This window comes from Mytilus trossulus, chromosome 11 (assembly GCF_036588685.1).
Source record: "Mytilus trossulus isolate FHL-02 chromosome 11, PNRI_Mtr1.1.1.hap1, whole genome shotgun sequence".
NCBI lineage: Eukaryota > Metazoa > Mollusca > Bivalvia > Mytilida > Mytilidae > Mytilus > Mytilus trossulus.
This window is the reverse complement of record NC_086383.1, coordinates 38,604,218-38,632,198: the sequence shown is the minus strand read 5'-3', so window position 1 is coordinate 38,632,198 and position 27,981 is coordinate 38,604,218. Positions and strand designations below refer to the sequence as shown.

Sequence of the window (27,981 nt, the reverse complement as noted above, 5' to 3'; positions counted from 1 at the left end):
GGTGGAATATAAAATGAACACCATTGTCCTACATAAGTTATGTACAAAATTAAATTTTTTGATTCATCTTGTTGACACTTTACTGTCTTACAAATTGGTCCTCATTATTTTAGTATACCTCATTATTTTAGTATATTGAGAAATACCCGTTTACATCAAGGCAAACACAAGCTGGATATTAGTGTTTGTGTTACAAGTTTATGTGAGCAATACTTTGACCAAATCTTTAATTTGATACAGGACAGAGTAAGGACAGATGGACACACAGACCTGAACACATAATTCCCCTCCACCATTTCATCAGAGGCAAAGAAACAATACACACAAAGGACATAAACAACATTTATTTGTAATATATTTACACAACTGACTTGCAGTTAAGCAAAAATTTCAATATGTAGATCTCCATATACATTTTAAAATGGAACTGAAAAAATACTGTTGTGATAGGCAGTTAACATTCAAACAACTCCTATATTTTTTTAGTAAAGAAACAATGAAGATATTGTGAACTATCTGTAAGAGAAGTACTTTTTTTTTGGTAAATGTTCAGGAGGCATTTTTAACACACTTACAATGGTTCTTTTAGAATTAAAGATATAAAAAAAATTAAAACAGAAGTCAATTGATGGTCGATGATTTAGAAAAAAAAGTGTTTTCCTATTATCACTTCTCTTACAGTGAATCATCTGAGATGATATTAGCAAAAACAAATCTGTATGACCCACAAAGTGTAATTATTAAATGATCATATCTTCAATGTTTTATTCACACATACCTCTACATTTATAAAACTTTTAATGTCAACTAGATCTTGATCCAAAAAATATTCAAATATAAAAAAAAATCTTTTGCAATTTGACCTTATATCTGTAATATTTAAACAATTCAATATTGTATAATGATTCATGATCTTTCTTTTTGTTTGATATTTACTAAGTTGTACCATCTTTTTAAGATTAATGCCCAGTATTTGAACACTGTTTATTTGTAGTCTATATATTATAATCTCTGAATATATCTCTTTAGTTATGATCAACTTGATGTCTTCTCTGTTAAAGATTCCAAGACTTTCTCAATGGCTTCTACAACCCTTGTTTCTTCTGTCATTTCTTTTGGCTGGTCAGTCTGAAAAAATGAAACATTGTATAACTAACAGGACAATTTTTGGTAATTTGCAATTGTTTTCAAAGAATTGTACATACAAGATGTCCAGTTCAAGTCAATATTTTGTGAACAAATGTAAAGAAATTGCTTCGCTTAGTGCTGCTGGATATGTCCAACTCTAAAAAATGGGACCAAAATGGACAAAAAATTCACGCTTGATCCAGATCTGAAAATGGATTGTCTATATTAAATACATAGATGCCAACCCCCTTTTGACACAATCAGTAACAAACTATCAAATTTTCCATATTTTTGAAAAGTTTTCCGTAATCATTCATAAACGTGCATTTACCAATAAAAATTACTGACAAGTGGTTGCAAAGTGATGTGCACGAAATTTGTCGTTTAACATGTTGTCTGTAGTATGTATTCCATTCATTTATTGTTCAGATGTTCTCGACTAGTACATTTTCGTTTTGTCAAGGAGAAGTAGAGAAAGGGGGAAAGTTACTTCATAAATGCAAATTTGCCTCTTTGGAAGTCAGTTAGTTACTCAACAAAAGGTTGATAACTCCCGAGAAACCGGAAGCATTGCATTGGAGTTTTCTAAATACCGCACCAGGACGGAAAAGTAATGATAAAAATCAATGTTTTACAAAATTGAACGGCGATGATTGGTATTCCGTAACTATTCAACTTTGACCTTAATAGCGTAGGTTTTATTGCAAAATCGGAAAAAACTACGCAAAAATCGTAATGGTTGGCATCTATGTAAATATAATACAATTATTATCCAATGTATATATCCTTGTTATGACCCCATACATGATGAAGCTGATTTAGGGGGGGGGGGGGGGGGGGCCTAGCCAGGGTTTTTGATGGGAAAATTTAGTTGATTATATTGAGAATCACTACAACATGACTGGAGCAGGCCCCTCTTATGTAAATTTCTGGATCCTCAACTAACAAGGGCTAAAATGATTATAAAACAATGGTCCGTAGGCTAGAAATAGAAGAAATTCACTTGATTGGTTGATGTGATGCATCATATAGTATTTTGATTTCTATATTTCTTATTTTTAGATTTTTATAAACAAACGTGCAATATCACTTTACTATCTAGTGTTTTAGTCTTGCTTTGAAAATACAGTTGAGGTGTAACTTTTTCTGATATCAATCAAATAAATAAAAATTTGTAAGGGTTCCGCGGAACCCAGTGTCTTGCCTACTTTTGCTGTTAATCGCAGGCTAAACAAAAATGAGGAAAACAATTAATAAAAATATTCCTCTTGATACTATCTTCTGATTGTAAGAAGATTCTGTCCAAGTTTGTTAAAAATTTAGGACAGTTAATGAATCTAATAAATGTTTTGAAAACTTTAACTGCAGACAGTATGTAATGTTAACTGAAGAAAATCTTAGTTCATTTAAAAGTAAAATACCCAGGATAGTTTAAGAAAGTTATTAAAATTTTAAAAACTTTAACCACAGAGTGAATGTTATGTTTTCTCGCAGAAAAACTAAGTCCATTTTAAAGTAAAATACGGAAAAAATGGATTTTTTTTTTTTTAAATTACTTCTGGATACTATCTTATGATCATAAACAAGCTTCCGTCCAAGTTTGGTACAAACCAAGGATAGTTTAAGAAATAAATCAGAATTCTAAAAACTTTAACCACAGAGTGAATGTAATGTTTCCCCGCAGAAAAATTAAGTCCATTTAAAAGTCAAATACAGAAAAAATGGATTTATTTTAAAAAAAAATTTACTTCTGGATACTATCTTATGATCATAAACAAGCTTCTGTCCAAGTTTGGTACAAACCAAGGATAGTTTAGGACAGTTATTAAAACTTTAAAAACTTTAACCACAGAGTGAATGTAATGTTTCCCCGCAGAAAAAACTAAGTCCATTTATAAGTAAAATACGGAAAAAATGGAATTTAATTTTACAAAATTTACTTCTGGATACTATCTTGTTTGGCAGAAATCCAGTATAGTTTAAGAAAGTTATGAAAATTTCAAAAACTTTAACCACAGAGTGAATATTTGTGGACGCCGCCGCCACCGACGGAATGTAGGATCGCTTAGTCTCGCTTTTTCGACCAAAGTCGAAGGCTGGAAAAAATTGTTTAATCCTGCTGCCATTGTTTGCACCTGTCTTAAGTCAGGAATCTGATGTGCAGTGGTTGTTGTTTGTTTATGTGGTTCATAAGTGTTTCTCGTTTCTTGTTTTTTAAATAGATTAAACCGTTGAATTTACCGTTTGAATGGTTGTACTCTAGTAATTTTTTGGGCCCTTGTAGCTTCCGTGTTAAAGACCGTACCTTGACCTATAATGGTTATTTTTTATAAATCGTGGCTTGGATGGAGAGTTGTCTCATTGGCACTCATACCAAATCTCCCTATATCTATAGAATATAGACACTTAGAATATTAAACCCCTTTATTCTAGAACACCATGTTAATATACCTGATATCTCTCATTGAGTTGTTGTGCTGCCCAGGCTGCATTTTTTATATTGTTTTGTTTCTCTTTGCCACCTCCTCCTTTAGATGCTGTAAGTGCTAGATTACTAGAGGACTACAAAATGCAAATACAATTATTTTATAAAAGAGGTTTGGTTTTAATTTTTTTTTAGACCTAATTAATTATAGAAAAACAGACTTGAAACTACTGTTAATTCAGCAATAATGCATTTATTATTACAATTTTGTCTCTTTAGACCAAAATGTAATTCTATTTTTTGCGATATTGATAATAATCCTATTTAATTCACATAAAAAAAATCAAAACGTGAGTTTAAATTATTGCGATAATAACCATGTCCCTTTTTTGCAATATTAAAAACATCACCACAAGTTCTGAATTTACAGTAATTTAACAATTTTTGAAATTACTAATTTTATTAAAATCGAATATGATGATAAATATACCATGTTAAAGAAAAATGGCGATATCATAGTGTTGATCTACTTTACTTAGTAGCTACTAATAAAATTATTTGAGAAAAAGATAGTTTCTGTCATATAGAAATGCATGATTTAGATCTGATGATGATGTGGCAACACCTTTTTTAAACGAAACTCAAAATGATTGGTTTATTCAAAACTTCAATCAGTGATTTGGCACTATAAAAAAATACTACAAATCTTAGAATTTCTTAATGTAACCTTGGTTTAAGACATCACACATTGATATTGGAAATACTGTAAAAAAAAAAACTACCTAGGTTTAGTCAAGCAAAGAAAATAATCATTTATGAAAATAGAAAAAATAGGAAATGGATTGTTGTTTGAAAACAGAGAAATAATATCAATTCCATAAATTCATCAAGTACATGTGAGAAGCATGATCTGCTCATCCTTAAAAGCACCTGAGAACAACCACTGTAGAGTTCATGTTGCTCAGTCTTTAATTTTTTATGTTGTCTTTGTACAATATTGTTTGTCTCTTGGTCTGTAGATTTTGGTTTTTGGTATGGTGTTCTCAGTTTCTCTCTGTCAGCTTTATAAGTATTAACATTTATTTGGTATCTTCTGCTTATCTTCAATTAACTTACAAGAAATAATCCGTACAAAGCTCTAACATTTCTAGGATTGAGTTTTATGGCCTGTGCATAATATGATCTTGCCATGGCCATACTATCTGGATCTCCCATGGTATATTTTATCTGTAAACAAATAACAACGATGATAATTATATTCATAGGGTGAAAAATTCAGGTAGTCTTGAATCCCAAACAATTTCCCTTATGTTTATGATGATATTGTGCGGTCTAGTCATGCTCATAAATGAAAATGGTGCAAGTGACATATCAAAGATACAATTCCATTTTTTAGCTGGTGTTGCTATTTCTTTAACAGATTGTGTAGCAATTTGTAGGCTTGTTAGTTTTTCCATAATTTTTCTATTTGTGATTGGGAGTTTTTCTTTAACTTGTAATTAAATTTCTCCTTTATAGCTTATCCATCTGTTTTTTTCTCAAATGCATAACACCAATCTAAAGATTTTTGCCTAATTCAAAGTTCTTATAAAGTCCTTGAAAAATTACGGGGCTCTTATGTATATGACTCAGAAGGTACATTTTAAAAGATGTATAGGACAAATCTAACATACCTCAGCAAACTTCTGATAAAACAAATGGTTGTGTGGATTTGACATGATTAATTCTTCCATACAATAACAAGCTTTTGAGTAGTCCAACTGTGATAAATACAAATCACATAACTCCAACCAACCTTCAAAATCTGTCATAAATCTGAAATAAACAGACACAAATTACATATTTATACTGATGTAGTAGAATACAACCTTTGTTGTAATATTGACAGAAATGATCAAAGAATTATAAATACTTTCATCTAATAAACACATGAAACATTATAAAGATGTTTTTGACCCAACTTCAGATTGTGGCCATAAGTATTCATCACTTGAGATTTTTCGCTATATATTGTAAATATAAAACTACATTTTAAAAAAAAATATTTTGAGGTCATTTTTAGTTTGATTTTAAGCAACTTGGTCTCAATATAAATAGAATTGTTACAGGTTTATATGAATATTTTTTTTTTTTTTTTTTTTGTGGATCTTTTTATGCCCCACCTACGATAGTAGAGGGGCATTATGTTTTCTGGTCTGTGCATCCGTTCGTCCGTTTGTCCATTCCTTCGTCCCGCTTCAGGTTAAAGTTTTTGGTTGAGGTAGTTTTTGATGAAGTTGAAGTCCAATCAACTTGAAACTTAGTACACATGTTCCATATGATATGATCTTTCTGATTTTAATGTCAAATTAAAGCATTGACCCCAATTTTATGGTCCACTGAACCAAGAAAAATATAGTGTGAAGCTCAGGTTAAAGTTTTTGGTCAAGGTAGTTTTTGATGAAGTTAAAGTCCAATCAACTTGAAACTTAGTACACATGTTCCCAATGATATGATCTTTCTAATTTTAATGCCAATTTTAAAGTATTGACCCCAATTTCACGGTCCAGTGAACATGAAAAATGATAGTGCGAGTGGGGCATCCGTGTACTATGGACACATTCTTGTTTCGCTATATATTCAACCAAATTAAATTATAAAAATGTATTATATATGTATTCACATCAACGGAAAACAAAAACACCGGAAGACAAAACTATTACCAAACAAACAAACATAATTTAGACAATTCTACGTCTTTTAAGGCCTTGTTGATAAAAATTCAACCATAAATGTCCTCAGAATATTTTTTTGAAAAAAATGTGTTTTTATATAAAATATATAGCAAAAAAATGCAGGTGACGAATTCTTTGACCAGGTACTGTAAATTAGGTTTTTGACAACTTTTTAAGTTTATGTAAAATGCCAAAATGCCTTGAAAAAGAATTCTACTGAGTGTGAAGGGACCGCTTGAATGGACAAATATACTTACTGTTCTAAATATTTATTTAACAGGTCAATAGCTTTAGTTACTTCATTCTGTTCCTTTGCTATGGTAACCAGTCTTTTTCTTACAAACTGAAAGGAAAAAAATCTACATCAAACTTTCTGACAGTAAATATACTTTTAGTATCAACATATCACAATGAAATTGAAAATGGAATTGGGGAACAAGTTTATATCATAATATTTAATATAGAAATTAAGCTTAGAATTCATGTCAGATTGTTTATTGCCTTCAATTCTTTTTTTCAAAATCTTGTTTTTTGTTGAAAAGCTAAAGCCAATTCAAAATGTTTATTCTCATGAGCTGATTGATCAGAACATTATGGCCATTCATACATTCATTTAAAACTCTTTAGTGAGGGTCTGGATGGGGTTTGCAGAATTGGGAATAAATGAATCAACATGATCAATGGACAAATAAATAAAGAATAATGGGCTATTTTTTTTTTTTATAAAATGAAAATTAACCAGATGCTCCGCAGGGCGTAGCTTTATACGACCGCAGAGGTTGAACCCTGAACGGTTGGGGCAAGTATGGACATAACATTCAAGCTGGATTCAGCTCTAAATTTGGATTGTGATTAAATAGTTGACACAGCATAGGTTTCTGACACAGAATGAATGTGTTCTAATGAAATTAAAATTTTTGTTTTCTCTTAGAGCAATTCACTATGCTGTTGAATATTATTCCTCTCAAAAAAATGTTTGAAGAAATTTTCTTTTTATTTATGAAATTTCAAATGAGAAAATTGAACCCAATTTTTTTAATCACATCCCCCTTTCCCTTATTCCAAAACTAATCTCAATTAAAATTTCTAATGGAGTTTGCAACAATTACTACTCATTTAAATACATCATAAAATATTAAAAAAACTGCTTGTTATCACTGAATGGTAAAGATTATTCTAATTTATCAGTTGGTAGTAAAAAGTGAATATACATTGTATATTGTATATATAACAAAGATTTAAGTTGATTCTGGACAAAGAAAGATAACTCCAAATAAAAAAAATTCTTACAATTAGATATTTCTTGCTTACTATTCTGGACAAAGAAAGATAACTCTAATTAAAAACAAAATTGCTATTTCACAATATTTTGCAATAAGATATTTCTTGCCATTGCGCAATACTGTGCAATTGAAAAGACTTGCTATTGCACAAAACTTAATATAATAATTTTAGATCCTGATTTGGACCAACTTGAAAACTGGGCCCATAATCAAAAATCTAAGTACATGTTTGGATTCAGCATATCAAAGAACCCCAAGATTTCAATTTTTGTTAAAATCAATCTAAGTTTAATTTTGGACCCTTTGGACTTTAATGTAGACCAATTTGAAAACAAGACCAAAAATGAGGAATCTACATACACAGTTAGATTTGGCATATCAAAGAACCCCATTTATTCAATTTTTGATGAAATCAAACAAAAGTTTAATTTTGGACCCTGATTTGGACCAACTTGAAAACTGGACCGATAATCTAGAATCTAAGTACATTTTTAGATTCAGCATATCAAAGAACCCCACCGATTAATTTTTTGTCAAAATCAAACGAAGTTTAATTTTGGATCTATTGGACCTTAATGTAGACCAATTTGAAAATGGGACCAAAAGTTAAAAATCTACATACACAGTTAGATTCGGCATATCAAAGAACCCCAATTATTCAATTTTGATGAAATCAAACAAAGTTTAATTTTGGACCCTTTGGGCCCCTTATTCCTAAACTGTTGGGACCAAAACTCCCAAAATCATTACCAACCTTCCTTTTATGGTCATAAACCTTGTGTTTAAATTTCGTAGATTTCTATTTACTTATACTAAAGTTATGGTGTGAAAACCAAGAAAAATGCTTATTTGGGTCCCTTTTTGGCCCCTAATTCCTAAACTGTTTGGACCTAAACTCCCAAAATCAATACCAACCTTCCTTTTGTGGTCATAAACATTGTGTTTAAATTTCATTATTTTCTATTTACTTAAACTAAAGTTATTGTGCGAAAACCATGAATAATGCTTATTTGGGCCCTTTTTTGGCCCCTAATGTAGACCAATTTGAAAATGGGACCAAAAGTTAAAAATCTACATACACAGTTAGATTCGGCATATCAAAGAACCCCAATTATTCAATTTTGATGAAATCAAACAAAGTTTAATTTTGGACCCTTTGGGCCCCTTATTCCTAAACTGTTGGGACCAAAACTCCCAAAATCAATCCCAACCTTTCTTTTGTGGTCATAAACCTTGTGTCGAAATTTCATAGATTTCTATTAACTTAAACTTAAGTTATAGTGCGAAAACCAAGAAAATGCTTATTTGGGCCCTTTTTGGCCCCTAATTCCTAAAATGTTGGGACCAAAACTCCCAAAATCAATACCAACCTTCCTTTTGTGGTCATAAACCTTGTTATAAAATTTTATAGATTTATATTCACTTTTACTTAAGTTAGAGTGCGAAAACTAAAAGTATTCGGACGACAACGACGATGACGCCAACGTGATAGCAATATACTACGAATTTTTTTTCAAAACTTGTGGTCGTATAAAAATGTTAAGAATATGGGGGATCACTATTCAAACCCTCTTTGCATACAGAGGTTAGTAAAAATTTACAGAATCAGCTGTGCTCTTTAAATAAAATTATATCTTACCATGTTAGATTCATCTTTGTCGATAATTGCTTGGTATACTTCTTCAGCTTTTACAAATCTGAAAATAAGTTCAGTGATGGGATAAAATCATGACTAAGGTAAAAGGATAACAACTCTTTTTACTTTAAGGGTAATGAGATGACAAAACATAGTTGTAAAGACAAAGATGTACAAATACTTCTATACATGCTTTAGGTTGATACAGACTTAAAAGTGGACCAAAACAGTTTTAAGTTATTTTAACTTAAAGTTCTTGGAATCTCATGTTTTGGAATTTTGCGAAAATTTCTCATGACATTTTGTAAAAACATTATTTTTTTTTATGAATTGCATCTAATTCTTTTGTCCATTGTCAAGTATTTAATATTACATAATAGACTGGTTTAAACAAATTGTGTTTAAAACATTGTACATAAAGGAATACTTCAAATGTGTTGAGAAAATGCAGGATTATCAGTGTCACCTTTTATCTATAGGTAAGCACGAGAAAAGAAAAATGTAGTAAATATTTCACCTTATGGTTGTGTTTGAATTACGATGGTTGAAAGGATTTAGATTTATGAGTCCAAAAGCCAAAACAACTTTTGATGACCTTACTCTAGATCTCAACTGTGAAATGGATACATCTTTAAAATATCCCAGATACATCATGTACATGTATCAGATGAAACTGGTGCATGCAGACCTCATGTAGATAATTACAGGGATATATATATAAAAAAAACAAAATAAGAAAAAAAACAAAAAAAATGTTTTTTCTTACTTTTTTTCTGCTTCATATCTCATTCCTAATAATCTTTTAACTCTGACTGAATCTGGAAATTTGTTATGTAGTAATTCTAAACAGATCTACAAATGAATATAATAATTGTCAAATGCATATTTAGTAAACACTCAATGAAATATTGTAAGTAAACAGACGATAATTATGACGAAATATTTAACAATGTTTCATAATCATTTTTCATAAAGCAGTTATATTATGCACGCATTAATCACATGCAAACTTCAAATTTTAAGTTGTAGTTGCTTACTTAACAACTTAGCAAAATTGACCATGTGGAAAATGGTCATACGAGTTTAATTGAGATTTTTTTTTTTTTTTCATTTAATAAAATTGGAAACCAGATGATCCGCAGGGCGTAGCTTTATACGACCGCAGAGGTTGAACCCTGAACGGTTGGGGAAAGTATGGACACAACATTCAAGCTGGATTCAGCTCTAAATTTGGATTGTGATTAAATAGTTGACACAGCATAGGTTTCTGACACAGAATGAATGTGTTCTAATGAACTTAAAATTTTTGTTTTCTCTTAGAGCAATTCACTATGCTGTTGAATATTAATCCTCTTAAAAAAAAAGTTTGAAGAAATTTTCTTTTTATTTATGAAATTTCAAATGAGAACCAGATGCTCCGCAGGGCGTAGCTTTATACGACCGCAGAGGTTGAACCCTGAACGGTTGGGGAAAGTATGGACACAACATTCAGGCTGGATTCAGGTCTAAATTTGGATTGTGATTAAATAATTGACACAGCATAGGTTTCTGACACAGAATGAATGTGTTCTAATGAACTTAAAATTTTTGTTTTCTCTTAGAGCAATTCACTATGCTGTTGAATATTAATCCTCTCAAAAAAATGTTTGGATTCAGCATATCAAAGAACCCCAAGATTTCAATTTTTGTTAAAATCAAACTAAGTTTAATTTTGGACCCTTTGGACTTTAATGTAGACCAATTTGAAAACAGGACCAAAAATGAAGAATCTACATACACAGTTAGGCTTGGCATATCAAAGAACCCCATTTATTCAATTTTTGATTAAATCAAACAAAGTTTAATTTTGGACCCTGATTTGGACCAACTTGAAAACTGGGCCAATAATCAAGAATCTAAATACATTTTTAGATTCAGCATATCAAAGAACCCAACCGATTCATTTTTTGTCAAAATCAAACTAAGTTTAATTTTGGACCCTTTGGACCTTAATGTAGACCAATTTGAAAATGGGACCAAAAATTAAGAATCTACATACACAGTTAGATTCTGCATATCAAAGAACCCCAATTATTCAATTCTTGATGAAATCAAACAAAGTTTAATTTTGGACCCTTTGGGCCCCTTTTTCCTAAACTGTTAGGACCAAAACTCCCAAAATCAATAAACCTTGTTTTAAAATTTCATAGATTTCTATTCACTTTTACTAAAGTTAGAGTGCGAAAACTAAAAGTATTCGGACGACGACGACGACAACGACGACGCAGACGACGACGCCAACGTGATAGCAATATACGACGAAATTTTTTTCAAAATTTGTGGTCGTATAAAAATGATTGTCAACTATACATATAACCAAAATGTAAATTTCAATGTACAATAAACTTTCACAATTTTGTAATTCAAAAGTTATAGCATTGTAAATCCCACGATCAATCAGAAATGTGCACAAACAGCCCCATGTTTGGAATCATAGATATATCAGAGAGTAGTAGATTTTGAAACCCTGTTTAAAAATGTCCATATATTTGTGTGAGGAAATTATTCATCGTCACATAAAAATTAAGGCTTAGGCAGGATAAATGTTGCTTAATCTAATTAATTTTTCTGCTTCATGTTGTGTGAACTGTCATGACTGTCACTGACTGTTTGATTTGGTTTAATCGTTAACACTAACTGCCTTATCAAGTTAATATTTTTTATGTCGAATATGTTTGTTAGAGTAAGGGACGACATCAAAAGTTCAGTTGAGGATAAAAAACTGTATTCACATAGTTTTTTCACTGACCCCCCTTTTCATGCAATTTTGTCAAAGATTACTTGTAAAGAATGTAAAGCAAAAAGGAGTCCTGTGAGTACACCATACACATTTAATAAATATTAAATATTCTGACCCATTGTGGTCTAAAATGTGTTTTATATGCTTTTACTATGTCTAACCTCAGATAAATCTAATCTTTGACAATCCAGGGCAGCAATACAAACTTGTTCATATACAGTCCATACTGAAATAAAAGTACATTAAATAATTATGTCCACTATTCAGGCGCAGTGTTTGTCTTTTTTTATAAATCATTGGTCATCGTATATATCTATATATGTAAACTTATTAAAAATTCAAGTCACTTTATAAAAGAAAATTCTAGTAACAAAAAATTTCTAAAATGTTTGCCTCCATTTTAGTTTGGAGATATTTTTATTTCATCCTGATTTAGAACATGTAGAATACAGTAAATTCTTCCAATTTCATTGGTTTCGCCTCTCCAGATATGAATTTAATTGACCCGGCCGATAAACATTATAAATTCTCTTATGACAATTGCAAACTGTGTAACTATTATCATGAATATTACAACTAGACATATGGACAAATTAATAATTTAGGCATTGTTGGTGTTTGACTTGTTTTACTTCATAGGCTAGATATAAATTAGGCATTTTTCATGTTTGAACATGTTGAATTGTTTAACATTTGTCACTCAGGGCCTATTATAGCTGACTTTGTTGTATTGGCTTTGCTCATTGTTGTGACCATCTCTGACCTATGGTTGTTTATTTCTATTACATTATGTTGCTTGTGAAGAGATATCTCATTGGCAATTATACTAAACCTTCTTTCTTCTATATTTGGACTTTCTTAACACATTTTTACTTTTATAAATTTTAAAGTCCCATGCATATGTCAATGTATGTGATCAACAAAGATTTGGTATGGTACATCGTTTGTCATGTTTGTAAATATACAGTAAAATTAAACATTTGTTTTCTAATCATAACTTTGGAAATCTATATTTGCATGTTTATCATGTTTATAGTATTACATTCATCTCCTAGCTTTTCTCTGTGATTCATCAGACATTCTTCCCAAAGTCTTACTACCAGTTCACTGTCTCGAACATGATCTTCTCTCAATCGTCTCAGGCAATCTCTGGAACCTAAAAAAAGTCAATTTTGCCACGTTGATGTATTAAAGAGTCTATTTTCTCATTTCTCGATCGGTGTGAGAAAAATATTTATTCTGAATTAGTAAAAATTCTGCTAATAATTGGGCGGAATTTATTTAAGAGGTAAAACTTTCATGGTTTCTTCTGAATTTTCCTATTGTGAAGAAATGACAAAAGGTGACCATGCATGATGCCTGGCAGTCCAGTCTTCACAACGAACTGTTAAATCTACAGATCCGGAGCTAAATTTTTGAAAATTTTTAGTTAGATTCTGTTGGCCTGTAGATATGATTTTTACAGGCCCAAGAGCAAGTTTACAAGCCTGGGCTGCCACTCAGCGTGAAGACTGGCAGTCCCGATTACTTTCAGTCAAATGCTTCCAGTCTCCATTAACATGATTAAGTCTTGTGTAGTATGGGATTTCAATAATGTTATACTGAAAAGCAAAACAAGATTCATTTCCCGTTAGATATACTGTTCCCAGGTACAACTATTTTATCTTTTTCATAGAAGAGTTAGAAGAAAAAATGGAAAAAAGTATTTTGAGGTGTCTATGAGGGTCACCAGAGTTCAAAAAGTGGGGTGTTATAAGACTCTTCCTTTTTGTTTTCTCTAAATGAACTTTTTGGGTGTTCAGTGGTGAAAAGACCTGTACCGTTCCAAGGTCACAAGACGGCACCAGAAGCGATGAAGCAGCACATCAATTCTGGGTGGGCAAATATCAACTTTAATTTGGGAAGAGCTCTGACATCCTACTGCCCCAGCATGTCTGGGAAAACAGCCGTTGGACTTCAGAGTAATCTCTGACTCTGTCTATTGTTTGTTGACTGTTGTTGTTTTTATGCACCAATTGACATAAAATGATGTTTATAGGAAATTGTTTCTATCCATGGGAAGGACTACTATCCAATTATAAAGCAGTTATGGATATATCTTCCCAGGAAAATTAATAGGAACAAGTGCCTGTGGTTGTGGAACGTCATTGAACGTCCCGGAGTGGGTCCACCATCTCGGTCCCATTTTTTCATGTTCGAACAACAACAAATGCGGATTTGGAAAATCTTAGATTTTCAACAGACAATATGTGTAAAAGGAGAGCTTTATGTTAGCTACGTAGGATAGACAGTTAACGGTAAAATGTAAATAATACCTTCCCAGTTTAACAACCGGCGAGCCATCGATTCAGAAAATAAATTAAATTATCTCCCTTCCGGAAATCTCGTAACTCGTCCGAGAGAGCGAGATTTTATTTGACGCATGAGCATACGTTTATCACCTTGGCGACAGGTAAACCGAAAAGATTGTCGAAAGTTTCTGTTTCATTTCAACGGTGTGGTAAACAAACAAAATGATTCCTCCAAATGCTTCTCTTGTAAAATACGACAACCCTGTCCTGGTTAGTCGTAACACAGACAAGAAAACACCGAGGGTAAGTTAAATTTTTATAACAGAAAACTATTATTTTGGACCGACGACAACAATGTCAACATCCAAAAATACTGTTTATCAAGAAATTTTCAAAGACTAAAGGCTGAACTGTTAAAAAATGAAATATTTCAGGCAATAAAAGGGAATTCATGTTGTAACTGTCAAAAATTCATGTTCGCAACGATTGGTGTCAAATTGGTTAAAATTTTACTGTGTATAAAATATCCACATGAGGGCGGATAGGAGGGGTCTTGATCCTGAGATACCAGACTAAAAAACATGAAATCATTAAATCCCGGATTTAAAAACACAAGATCCTGAGGTCCCGAAATTTGAAAAAAGAATTACCAGATCCCGAAATGGTCAATCCTAAAATCTGGAGATTAAAAACATCAGATCCCGGAGTTCTGATAAAGGTCCTATCCCCCTCAAACATTGTGATACCGAAATTGTCTCAAAGATTAAATAATTATTGAAATTCTTAATGTTTTTTTTTATATATGAATTAGAAGTACAATGTAATTCACCAAAGTCAGTTATTTCTTTATTTCAACGTCCTTGGGGGACTAATAAAGGACGAAATCGTTTCTAAATACTAATTTTACTGCTCTCAATATATTTGTGTGTGACTACCTTAACATGCGGTGGTAAAGAGAAAAAGAACAGGCATGCTAATGTAATTTGATACGGAGGATATATAGATGATTATACTATTTACAAACATCATCCCGGAGCACCCCTGTGATTCCGGTATGATACGCACTGAACTACGTTTCCAACAACCATATACAAATCAAGTATATAACATCCCCGCCCCGAAAGAAAAAGAAATTCAAAAATTTCGTGATGGTTGTTGGTAAACGTAGGTCAGAGAATATACAACTAAAATAAGACAACAAACATTATAGTCGACCATAATCAAAAAGATAATTAAAAAAAATATATATATATACATGTATATGCAAGTTTCTCACTAAACTTCAACATGTTCAAGCTATCAAATCTCTGACGCCGACTACCACACAAATCTCTTACAATGTAATATTTTCTCATCACAGTTCTGGTCTTGCGCATGAAACATTCAAATGAATCATAAATTCACTTATGCAATTGAGGAATCATAGTCTATTTGATAAGTCTAGCAGAGACCTGAAACTCCTAATATTTCAGATAATACATTCTTAATAATATCAACTTTCATACACAGATTTGGTTAACACTGGCACTCTCACTTACAAAAACATACGAAAATATTATAGGAAAAATAAACAGGTTTTATATCTAGAACATGCCAATCAACCTCATTTGACACAAAGTCTATTAATGAAACGACCAATAACAACTAGTAATAATAATACAGTGATAAGAGAAAGGTGGCAGTCACACACAGTACATTCAAAAATCATAAATCTCAATACAAATTAACAATCAAATAAAAAAAAAGTCTCAATTATGTCTACTGTTATCAACGATAACTGGTCCCTGGTACTGGACGAATATAATAGCGATGCAATCATCACTGATTAACACAACATCTGGATTCAGCACGTTTGGCGATGCAATCATCACCGATTATAACATCATCATTGTCCAACAAGTGTGGCGATGCAATCATCACCGAACATCAAATCACTAAGCTGGTTGTGGCGATGCAATCATCACCGATCATAAAAAACATCTTCGTAGGTATTTACAAAAACACATTTAAGTAAACGGTTAAAACTACACTTTGGCGATACAATTATCACCGAATAAAAACAAAATCTCCATGAGCTCTGAATGTGTGATAATCTTACTATCCAACATTTTTGAAACAATTACGGTATACTACACTAGCGGAGGTGGCCTAGCAATTATCAGCTCCTGTGCTTTTGGTGGTAGCTCCGACAACGGTTTCCATTTTGCATTTTGCGCAGGCTCGCCTATCAATTGAACTAAATAGAGAAACGAACTTCCGTGTGGTTTCTTTGCTAGAATTCGCTTTATCTTTTCCTGAGCTCCATCGCAAGAACTTAATTCACTTAAAAAATTTTCGTCACGGTATCTAATAGGTTTTTGTACAACCCGAGATGTTCGCCTTAACGGAGTAGGATTATCATTGTGTAATTGAATATCTTGTTCAGTAGGTATTTCATGTTCGGAACTTTCGGAATTAGAATCGGAACTTGTTGAAACTGGATTTTGCTGTGGAACTTGTACCAAATAATTTTGGGGATCTGGTGCTCTTATATGCGCAAGTTTTACTCGGTTAATATGAACAGGTGATTTTAATTTCCGTTTTCCGGATGGATCGCGTAATTTGATCAAGTGAGGACTAGGAATGCTGTTTACAACAAAGGGTCCGTCGTAAAGTGGCTGAAATTTTCTACCCTGACCTGTTAAGGTTCTTTGTAAATATACGTAATCGCCAATTGAAACTTTTAGTTCATTGAGTTTAATGTTTGCATTTTCTTCCATTTTTTCTCCCGAATATTGTGCATTTTTGACAACCATTTCCCAAACTGTTTTGAGTCTATCTGTTAATTCCGAAAAATAATTTTGCATATTTGGATGAAAGTCATTTAGGTTGAAATGTGCTCCAAACACGGGAAATTTTGGACGTTTTCCAAATACAATTTCAAACGGAGAAAAATCTATACTGCTGTTGACTGACGAATTCATTGAAAAAGTAACAGAATTAATTTCCGTTTCCCATAATTTGTCTTTTAAAACATGAGCGGTTAGGCGTTCATTTAAAGTCCTGTGTTGTCGTTCACATGCTCCAAGACAATGGTGAGCAAAGGCGGGCGTGAACTCTTGTGTCACTTCTAATAGTTTGCAAAGTCCAGCAGTGCACTGATTAACAAATTCCGACCCACGATCTGAGACTAAAGTTTTGCAAACACCAAACTGAGTAAACATACGATAAATAACTTCACAAACTGTCAAAGCGTCATTATTTCGCAAAGGGTGCGCAAATATAAATTTACTAAACATGTCGACCGCAGTAAAAGCATAAGTATTTCCATTAACTGATTTCGGAAACGGACCGCATAAGTCGATTTGCCACACTTCGAAAGGCTCAGAAGGAGTCGGAAATGCCACTATGGCTTGCTTTGTTTTAAAATTTATAACTTTCCGAACTTGACAAAAATGACATGTTTGTACATAATCCGTTATAATTTTCCCCATCCTTGGAAAAAAGAAATGTTCTTTGGCTCTATCAAGTGTATTGTTCATTCCGGCATGGCCACCGAGAGGCGAGTCGTGGACCACTTTTAATACAGAAGGTATCAGCGCTTGAGGTATAACTATTTGATAATGTGACATCATTTTGTTGCGTTTAGATTTTGCAACTCTTGAATGGAACAGAATATCATCAATAAGCGCATAATCGTTAGATTTCAATAAAACACATCTTGCTTCCTTTTGTAAATCTGGAAGTATATCGTTTTCTAAATAGTTTATAATTGGAGACAAAGATGTATCTTGGCGCTGTAACTCTTTAATATTATTGATAGGCATAGAAATCTTAGCTAAAATTTTGTCATTAACCATTTTATCAACTACTATGTCCGTATCTGATTTTGACGATTCTTGTAGTATGCGCTGACGCTTTTTCTTATATTGTTTATTTCCATATTGCGGTTCATCTGTATCGGCATCATATGGATCATAATGTTCTGATTTATGTTCTCCTGTTGACACATGTATAGCCTGAACTGCCTCTAAATTGTTTTGAAATAAGTTTGCAAAGTTTTGACCGTTTGGTAATGTTATATGTCCAATTTTGTCCGGAACGAAAGGAAAATACGGGTCATCTTCCACAGGACTTTCGACAACTTCTGCATGGTGATTTTCGCATCTTGACAAAGCGTCTGGAACCTCCATTTGTTCCGCTTTCTTATATACTATTTCGAAATTAAATTGTTGAAGAATAGAAAGCCAACGTTCATAAATCGCACCCTTAAATTGCTTCTGATATAAAGGCTTCAACGCTTGGTGGTCACATTCCACAATAAACTGGTTTCCTCTAAGATAGTCAGAACAATCCAATATACTCACAACCATTCCTAAGAGCTCTAACTTAGTCGGCCCATACGATTGCTGCCAACGACTTAGGTTTTTAGACCCAAAACGAATAATTCGTGGTTTACAAGTTTTGTCCTCCGGATCAAGTTGATACAACATATACCCTATTCCACGAGAAGACGTATCAACGCTCAAACGAAACTGCATATTAAATTGAGGAAAACTCAACATTTCAGAGTTGACAAGGCGGTATTTTAAATCGTTAAATGCTGTGTCTTGTTCCTTTCCCCATTTGAATGTTTGATTCTTCTGTAAGAGTCTAGTTAGAGAGCTAATTGTAGCGCTAAAGTTCGGAATAAATTTCTTAAACCAGTTAAAAAGTCCAATCAGTCTTCTTAGTTCTTTTACATTTCGAGGTGCAGGGTACTCCTGAATTGCTTGAACACGATCTGCAGGTGGCAATATTCCATCTTTCGAAATAAGATGACCTAAAAAAACGCATGATTGTGCCGCAAAAGAACATTTTTTCGGTCCAAGTTTTAATCCTGCATTTCTAAATCGGCCAAGCACTTCACTCAAATCAGACATGTGCTGATCAAAACTTTCGGAACATATTAAAACATCGTCTAAATAGCATAAACAAGATTTAAATTTAAGTCCATGTAACACCCTGTCCATCAACAGTTGAAATGTATTGGGTGACGTTTTTAGACCCATAGGTAGTCTCAAAAATTTATAAGTGCCGAAACATGTATTAAAAGCTGTATAACGAGAAGATTCAGGTGTTATGCCCATTTGGAAAAATCCTGATGATAAGTCAATCGATGTTATATAGTTCGGCGTCATTTCCGAAAACGATTCAGTAAGCTCCTGCAGATTTGGTATGGTATACTTAAATTCCTGTGTTTGAGAATTCAAATAACGAAAATCACAACAAAATCGAAAGTTCTGAGGAGCATGCTGGTCGGAAGATTTCGAACGTTTTGTTACTAAAACTATCGGACTTGTTATTGGCAAATCTTCGGTCTCACTGACTGGTGAGATTATACCTTGTTTCAAAAGTTTATCTAAGTGATGTCTCAAAATCTCACGCTTGTATGGTGGTAATCGATACGGTTTCTGGTGTTTACCACTAGCATCGGGCTTCAAATGAATCGTATGTTCGATTAGTTTTGTATATCCCAAGTTAGGATTGTCATCGGTAACAAATAAGTCTATATTTTTATAAAGAAGCGATGCAAGTTCAGTCTGTTGACTTTCTGAAAGGTGATCAGACAAGGTGAATTGATCCTTTACCTTCTCTATATGTTCATTACTACTACAACTTTTACTACAATCATTCAAATCAGGTTTAACACAACTATTTACAATATCAATATTCTGTACAACTGGACAACTTTGGTCAATAGGCACATAACTGTAATCGGAATTAAGCGATAAAAACTCTGCTATAGTTCTGTCTTTCGGAATAACAACACTCAATGCTGTTGCGTTTAAAACTTTCACAGGAACCTTGTGATTATAAGAAACTGTGACAAGAGATTTAGCTACCATTAAACCTTTTTCGAGTATGAACTTATGATTCGAACAAACACCATTTAATCCAGGCAGAACATAAGTAGGAACATGTCCCCATACAATACATTCGGAATTGGGAGGAATTGTAAGTTTCTTGTGTGTTTGCACTTTGACTGACTTAAAGTTTGCTGAAAAATTGCTAAAATCAAGAATAATATTGTTACTATGCAAATAGTTAGTTCCTAAAATAAGCGGGTGTGAGGTAAACGGCAAAATGTAAACTTCAATTGCATGTTGTTCATTGTTACATATTAACAAAATCTTTGCTAAACCGAACACTTTAACTTTTGTATTATCAGCAAGTCGTATTTCAGACGGAAATTGTTCAAAACTCAATTTTGATTTGTGCGAAAGAGTATTATATAATGTTTGAGAAATAACATTGATGGAGCTACCCGTATCCACCAATGCTGCTACATTCATATCATCAAATGAAACTTGCAAATGTACAAAAGAAGTTCCATTGCTTTCATTCATACTGGCACTAGCTAACTGTTGACCCGACGACCGTGCCTGTCCCCCGGTTTTTATCCCTTTCCCGACTGAAATTGTTGTAGAGTTTTGCAGAATTGTGCAGTATGGCCTTGTTGGGAACATAACTGACAGGTGGCTGATTTGTTGGGAGGTCCAGTTTCAGTCCAATTGCAATCCCGATGGATATGACCTTGTCCCCGGCAACCGTAGCATTCGCGCGAATCTTGTCGAGGCGGATAGTTTGATGCCTGGCGATAATCTTGTCGGCGATAATTTGGTCTTTGGTTGTCATTGGTCTTTACCGTGATATTGGCCACCATTGATGTTAGTGTTTTTATTTGATCCTTCAGGTCATCTATTTCTGTTTTAGAATCAGTAACGGCCTTAGTCTCGCTTTTGATAGCTTGTGTTGATATTGCTTCAGTGCGATAACCGCATGCCTCTGCCATTTTGGAAGATGTCAAAGCTGCCTGCAAGGTAGTTGGGTTTCCTGCGCGAACGAAAAACGCCATTTTGTCCGGCAAACCATTGATAAATTTAGATAGAACCTCATGTTCTGGTTTCGATAAAATTTGGGCTTTTTCCACCAAGTTACAATAAAAATCTTCTATTGCCTGACCTGAACTTAGACGAATGTTTTGAAATATCTCATTTGTCATTATTATTGTGGAACTTTGACCTGTAAAGTCCATGTAATGTCTTTTAAATAAAGCTGAAAGTAAAGTCCAATCAGATTTGGTAGTATTGCTTACATTTATAAACCATGTAAGGGCTGGACCTTTGAGATGCAGGTGAAATGCTGCAATTTTTCTTTTGGAATCCAGTAAATCATAAAGAGTTGAGTAGGACTCAAATTCAGCCATAAATTTAGCGGCATTTTCTTGGGGATAACCTGAGAATTCCCTACACTTTACAATTTTCTCCATTGGGATGGAAGCGGGTGAGTAGGATGAAGACAATAAGGAAGTTGTGCTTCTAGTAAACGGTAAATGAGAAATGTCCGTTCGAGGAGTAGATTTTGGAATGTTGGTTATGTTGTCAAACGAACGTGTCGGGGTCGGTAAAGATTTAAACTCGTCCTCTTGTATAGCTTGTTTCGAAATAAAACTGTCACTTAATAAATATCTAGACTGAGAGAGGTCATTTGAATGTTCTTTATACATGTGTTCAATGGAAGATTCAGAAAGGTTGTGGTTTATTTTGTCTCCCCCAAAAGTTACAGATTTACTCATACTATGTCTTATTAATTCAAAGCAATCATGAATTTAAACTTGGTCTGGCGAGACAATTCTCACCGAGAGCCTATCTGTATACACACAAAACAAATAAATTCTTCAACACTGACAATTCCTTTATTACAATAAAACATATGTGATTATGCGCAATCAACAACAATCAGAGCTACTATTCGCAACAGCCATAATTTGGACAGCAATGATGTAGGATGAATTCCATCTAAATAAAAGGCATTAAATTTGTATGTAAACCGGCTATTTCTCATTTGTCTGCATTTTCTAGAATTTTGAAGATCACAGCTAAATTTTGGTGAATGTTTTCGAAGAATTAAATTTGTCTCCCGAATAAAACTATTTACGGTATTGATTTGTTCTTCAAGTTTCAAATCGTCATTCTGAAATTGTTCCGAATATTTATGGCCTTGATATTTATTCCAACATACTATGGAATAAACAGGTATTTCCAAAAACACTAATTCGACTGTTTTATATTTAGCGACAAGTGCATAAATTCGCCTAAAGTTATCTATTATATCATTGACCGAGGAAGAGTCACGTGATCGGAGACTGATATATCTATTTTTACGATTAAAATCAGTTAAGTCACAAGTTCCTAACCATACATAAAATATAATGTTTTTGTAGTGACGAACGGCTTCTTCGATCTGTCCTTCTAAATATTTATAACTGTCTCTTGTTGTTGCTCCTTTTTTATGCCAAAAACGAACGCCAGATTCAATTGCTAAATTTCTTTGTAATTTTAAATATTTCCCTTTACTATCGGATAAAATTATAGGTGTTTTATTAAAGGCACGTTGGTGCGAAAGTTTGTTTCTCAATTTAAGAATTTCTCGCTGAAGCTTATCATTGCTCATTATCATGTAGCTGGTCACTGCAATCTAAAAATACATTCCTTATCTGCATGATGATTGCGTGCAGACGATACACACAAAACGCTGTAATTTGGGTCAAATTCTCACAATCAAAATGTCAATTAATGCATTATTAAAACTAGTATTAAAGACGGAATGCAAACAAAAAATACAATGTTCATAACGCCAGCGGGAAGTATTTGAGGTCCTCCACCATTCAACGTCCTTGGGGGACTAATAAAGGACGAAATCGTTTCTAAATACTAATTTTACTGCTCTCAATATATTTGTGTGTGACTACCTTAACATGCGGTGGTAAAGAGAAAAAGAACAGGCATGCTAATGTAATTTGATACGGAGGATATATAGATGATTATACTATTTACAAACATCATCCCGGAGCACCCCTGTGATTCCGGTATGATACGCACTGAACTACGTTTCCAACAACCATATACAAATCAAGTATATAACATTATTGTTCAAAAGAAAGTGCACATGTTATTGCCATGCACCAAAAAACTACCGTTTGGCGTTAATGTCATTTGGCAAGGTTTTTCTTTCTGTTACTCATCATGAAGGCATAATGTACCCAATTCACCTTTTAGCTACATATGTATGTGTCAGCAATATCTGGACATCTGACACACAGGCATGACAGGTTAATTCAAAATTTTGTCGTCACAATACAAAATATCTGATATATGCAACATTACAATGGAAAAGTGATTATTGTGTGACATCAATAGTTCAAGGGGTGCAGATTTTCAGGTCAGCTAGAAATAATGATAAAGTGTATTACTCTCGCTACAATTTTTTTTTTTATCATTTAAATTTATTTAAACAAAAAAATGTGATGGCAAACAAAACCCCTTAATTTTAGCAACTTTTCATATATTTCAGGCAAGAGCACTAAAAGTGACACCAGCACCACCTGCAGGGTCTGGACCAGTACCTAGTCCTCCAGGTAAACAGAAGCTTGCTCCAGTTGATGCCAAGGCTGCACAGCAAACTGATGAAATTCTTAATTCTATTTTACCACCAAGGTTAGTCACTGACATAAGCTTTGTGATATAATGGTATCTACATGTATAGGGAGATTGAGCTCTGCATCTTCTAAAAACTGTGTTGGTGAATTAATCAATTTGTACAAATACATGTATTTGACCCACACACATACATACCTTTTTAAAGCTTGGGTTAGCTGGTGAGTGAGTGATTCCAATATTTTCTAATTTTTAAAATGTTAAGATTTTGTGTGACAACCATTGAGACAATTTGCCACCATAGACCAATTGACATAAATCTTAGCAACTAATCAAATGGTCAAAGTGTCAGCTATTAAAGGTCCTGACATATGAAATGAGAAAAACATGCCAGTTACAGTAAATTACTTCTCATGCACATATGCTGTATTTAGGTCTCATCATGAAAATAAAACGGTTAAAGTACATGTAGTAGTAATAACCAATTATACATGATGTTACTTTGATCCAGATTATTTCAAAAGATTGGAAATCATAAACCGCATACCAACTATGTATAACTTGCAAGTTACAATAACAAAGAAACAATTATTGATTAGTGTGTAAGTAGATATAGGAAGATGTAGTGTGAGTGCCAATGAGACAACTCTCCATCCAAATAACAATTTAAAAAAACCATTATAGGTTAAAGTACGGCCTTCAAGGTTCAAACAAAATTACTTCAAAAAAAAAAAAGGTTATCTCTAAGGATTTTTGAAGACGAGTCCAGGGACTCATCGTTTTTAGCCATGACAAGTCCAACAGCAAGAAGAAAATATTTAATTGTAATATAATGTGTAATATTTTGGTCTCCATTTCCTTACAGAGCAATGACTTGACATTTAATTAAGATCACTTTTAAGCTTTTCCTATTAAATGATGATATTTGTGTTTTACTGTGTTCAGTTTATAAAATATTTCAATCTTGATGTGTCTGTGGACTCACCAGTTTTGGAAATGGTGGGTCCAGACAGATTTTGATGAGTCAAAGACTCATGGACTCGCCTTAGTGAGAACCCTGAATATTATGCTCTTGCTGTAGTGATTCATGATTATAGTGTACCTCTTAAATTTCAGGGAATGGACTGAAGGAGGACAGTTGTGGGTACAACAGGTCTCCAGTACACCAGCAACCAGACTAGATGTAGTGAACCTACAGGAAGAATTAGATAGACGGTTACAACAGAGACAGGCTAGAGAGACTGGAATTTGTCCTGTCAGAAGAGAACTTTACTCACAATGTTTTGGTAGGTCTGAAAAGGAGTTAATCTGTTTATGAAATAGCATAACTATAAGTCAACAGGGTATAAGTATTATCCTTTTAAATTACATGTTAATTTATCATATAGAATTATCTCCCTTTTAAACTGCAAATTGACCTATCTTTATTAAAATTTTTAGAAAACAGCATTTAACCTAGGTCTAATGTGGGTTTTTTTTCATTGTGTAAACATAGTACTGCATGTTCAAAAATTCTTGTTCAGTGCAAGGGTAGATAATTCAAATAAAAAATGAAAATTTAATTATTTTATTCTTGATGATTTAATATTTAATCCTTTTTTAACATATTTGCAGATGAATTAATTCGTCAAGTAACAATCAACTGTGCAGAGAGAGGTTTGTTATTACTTCGTGTTCGTGATGAAATAAGAATGACCATTGCAGCTTATCAAACATTATATGAAAGCAGTGTAGCTTTTGGTATGAGAAAAGCTCTCCAGGCTGAACAAGGCAAAACAGACATGGAAAAGAAGGTGGGTCATCTATTTAAAGCAGCTGTAAATTAAACATCCAGCTCAAACTGAGGCATTTCTGTTTGAAAATATATATTAAATGTCAACAAATAAACTTATGAATTTGTTTTAGTGAATATCCGTAGTTTTTATATATAAAAAAATAATCTTTGTGTGTGAGATTTTTCATTCAACCTACTGTCAGAACTGAATTTGGTATAAATATTAATTTCCAATAAAAAAGATAATGTAGCCTAGCTAGAAACACATTTTCTAGTTTTCAACACTTTATACACTCATCTTAAAAATCTGATTTTTTAGAATTTTAATCATACTGTACAAAAACTGTTTTAATATGAATTTGTTTTGTTTAGTTGATTCTTGACAAAGAAAAACTAAAAGTCAAGGTAAAATGTGACACTGTTGTCAATGACACAAGTAGAAAGTCGTCAATCACATTGCATGATTGTTCAGGTACAACACAGGACAGATTTATTACAGCCATGTTTAAAATTATGAATAAAAAGCTTGCAACAAAGTGTTGTTGTCTGTAGTATGATTGTGACATTAAAATTTCAGTTTGAAAATTGACCCTTTTTGCTGCTTTCCAAATGTTTTGTTTTGGAATCATAGTCTGCTTGAAAAATGTATGCAGGAACTTTCCATTAAAATGTTTGTCAAATTTAGAAAACCACAGCTAATTAAATGTATGTTATACATGCATTGTATATATTACAGGTCACCATTTTCCAATTCTTATAACAGATACAATTTTTTTATAAATTTCTTAATTTTAATGTCTAAAATCTGATGTTTAGAATAAAGACTCTTGGTATATCATTCAAATAATTGGCAGGAATAGAAATATACACTCATAATTAATAGTGAAATATGTGCAATATTATTTCAGATCACAGAATTAGAACAAGAAAAGAGAGATTTAGAAAAACAAGTAAATGAATGGAAAATGAAATGTGAGCAGACAGAAAAGAGAGCAGCTGAACAGAGACAGGTGGAGGAAAAGAAACACACAGAAGAAATCCAGTTCTTGAAAAGAACAACACAACAATTGAAGGTACAGTAGCTGCTGTAAAAAAAACCAGAGGCAGATTTAGAGGATTTTTCGTGGGCTCAGGTCCATCTTTTGTGGAAAATAATTGATTGCTTAACTAGGGAATCACTGAAGCATGACTTGATGGGACCCCTGCTTAGACATTCAGTTGGCTGTCACTGAAAACAACAAGATTTGGTATAACTGCCAATGAGACTACTATCAATCTGAGTTCAAATGAATTAGGTGTAGGCAATTATAGGCCCTTGGACAGCCTTCAAAAATGAGAAAACCAATACTGCCTAGTCAGCTATAAAATTACAGAAAAATGAGAAAAAATTTAAACACAAAAACTTTATGAAAAATAAATATGACATGCACAAACCACTGACAACCACTAAACTTCAGGCTCCTGACTTGGGACAGTCACATAAAGAATGTGGTGGAGCTAAACGTATTATATGAGAGCTCAACCATCCCCATACTTGGGACAGTAGTGCAACATTACAACATAGATCACATGACAACACAGAAAAAATGTGAAAGAAGTCAGTCTGCTAATTAAGGATAGCATTTCTGACACATTTTTAACCATGCAAGGTTTAAATAGAATTTTAGTTCATTTAGATTTTGCAAAAATATGACTAAAACTATAAAGTAGCTCTTTGTTTTGACAGAAAAAATGGTAATGTACACCTCATTAGAATGAACACATTAAGATTTTTAAGGAGGAAATTGATTTTGATTCGTTAAGGAGGAAGTTGATTTTAATTCGTAACTAAAGGGAGATACCTCTGAAATAAAACAATGATATTGAATCATAAATGGGAGATAACTCAGAAATATAATTTTGATATTGATTCATAAATGGGAGATAACTTAGAAATAAATCACGTTTTACTTTTTTTCAGGGTCAATTGGAAGGACTTATTACTCCAAAGAAGGCATAGTGAAATGTGATATAAACTCGTCAAAACGCATTTTATTGGACCAGTTGACTTTCATTCCATTTTCGTTGAAGGACTTTATGGTGAACATAAAATTGAAGATGTTCTAGAAAATCTAAACCATTATTGTATTGTAAATTATAATGTTGACTATTTTATTTAAGAAAAATAATCATATACATCTATTTGTTTATTTTTTAATCTACAAGGGTCTGTCACACTTGATTTCATGGAATTAACAAAAAATTGTATTTTTGGGATTATACACTACAGCACAGGTGGACCGGCCCACCATGGGTGTGGGCAACGGGTGGGCAAAATTTCTACCTTGTCCACTCTGCCCACCCATAGGAGTTGGCATGCAATTTCTTTTGTTTAATCTAAAGACCTGCAAGTACAATCACTTGAAAAAAGCAGATAAGCATTTGTAATCAATTTTTTACAAATAAAGAGATTATAGAAAGAGTGGCACATGTGGGCATGTGGAAAACACTTAA

At 33.0% G+C, this 27,981-nt stretch overlaps 2 protein-coding genes across 2 annotated transcripts; one reads left to right on the top strand and one right to left on the bottom strand.

Annotated features, from left to right (window-relative positions):
• Nucleotides 1-326: 326 nt before the first annotated feature.
• LOC134691062 (ER membrane protein complex subunit 2-like) lies at nt 327-14,373 on the bottom strand. Its single transcript, XM_063551261.1, has 10 exons — nt 14,281-14,373; nt 13,008-13,121; nt 12,127-12,191; nt 9,953-10,038; nt 9,190-9,247; nt 6,525-6,610; nt 5,227-5,368; nt 4,670-4,780; nt 3,580-3,690; nt 327-1,128 (listed from the first exon to the last, which is right to left on the bottom strand). The coding sequence occupies exons 1-10, from the start codon at nt 14,306-14,308 to the stop codon at nt 1,036-1,038; spliced, it is 894 nt and encodes a 297-aa protein (XP_063407331.1). The 5' UTR covers nt 14,309-14,373; the 3' UTR covers nt 327-1,035.
• LOC134691064 (33 kDa inner dynein arm light chain, axonemal-like) lies at nt 14,330-27,665 on the top strand. The gene is made up of 6 exons (XM_063551262.1): nt 14,330-14,559; nt 23,632-23,774; nt 24,831-25,000; nt 25,329-25,507; nt 26,397-26,561; nt 27,449-27,665. Exons 1-6 carry the CDS (start codon nt 14,479-14,481, stop codon nt 27,485-27,487), a joined length of 777 nt encoding a protein of 258 aa, XP_063407332.1. The 5' UTR covers nt 14,330-14,478; the 3' UTR covers nt 27,488-27,665.
• Nucleotides 27,666-27,981: the final 316 nt, after the last annotated feature.

Excerpts from the sequence above, each read along its gene's own strand:
- LOC134691062 (XM_063551261.1), bottom strand. The coding sequence starts at position 14,308 with ATGGCTCGCCGGTTGTTAAACTGGGAAG. Across the intron at positions 10,039-12,126 it reads AAAGATTAGATTTATCTGAG|ATCTGTTTAGAATTACTACA; the intron begins GTTAGACATAGT and ends ATTCATTTGTAG. Across the intron at positions 9,248-9,952 it reads AGATATGAAGCAGAAAAAAA|ATTTGTAAAAGCTGAAGAAG; the intron begins GTAAGAAAAAAC and ends ACTTATTTTCAG.
- LOC134691064 (XM_063551262.1), top strand. The coding sequence starts at position 14,479 with ATGATTCCTCCAAATGCTTCTCTTGTAAAATACGACAACCCTGTCCTG. Across the intron at positions 25,001-25,328 it reads ACTTTACTCACAATGTTTTG|ATGAATTAATTCGTCAAGTA; the intron begins GTAGGTCTGAAA and ends ACATATTTGCAG. Across the intron at positions 25,508-26,396 it reads AAACAGACATGGAAAAGAAG|ATCACAGAATTAGAACAAGA; the intron begins GTGGGTCATCTA and ends ATATTATTTCAG.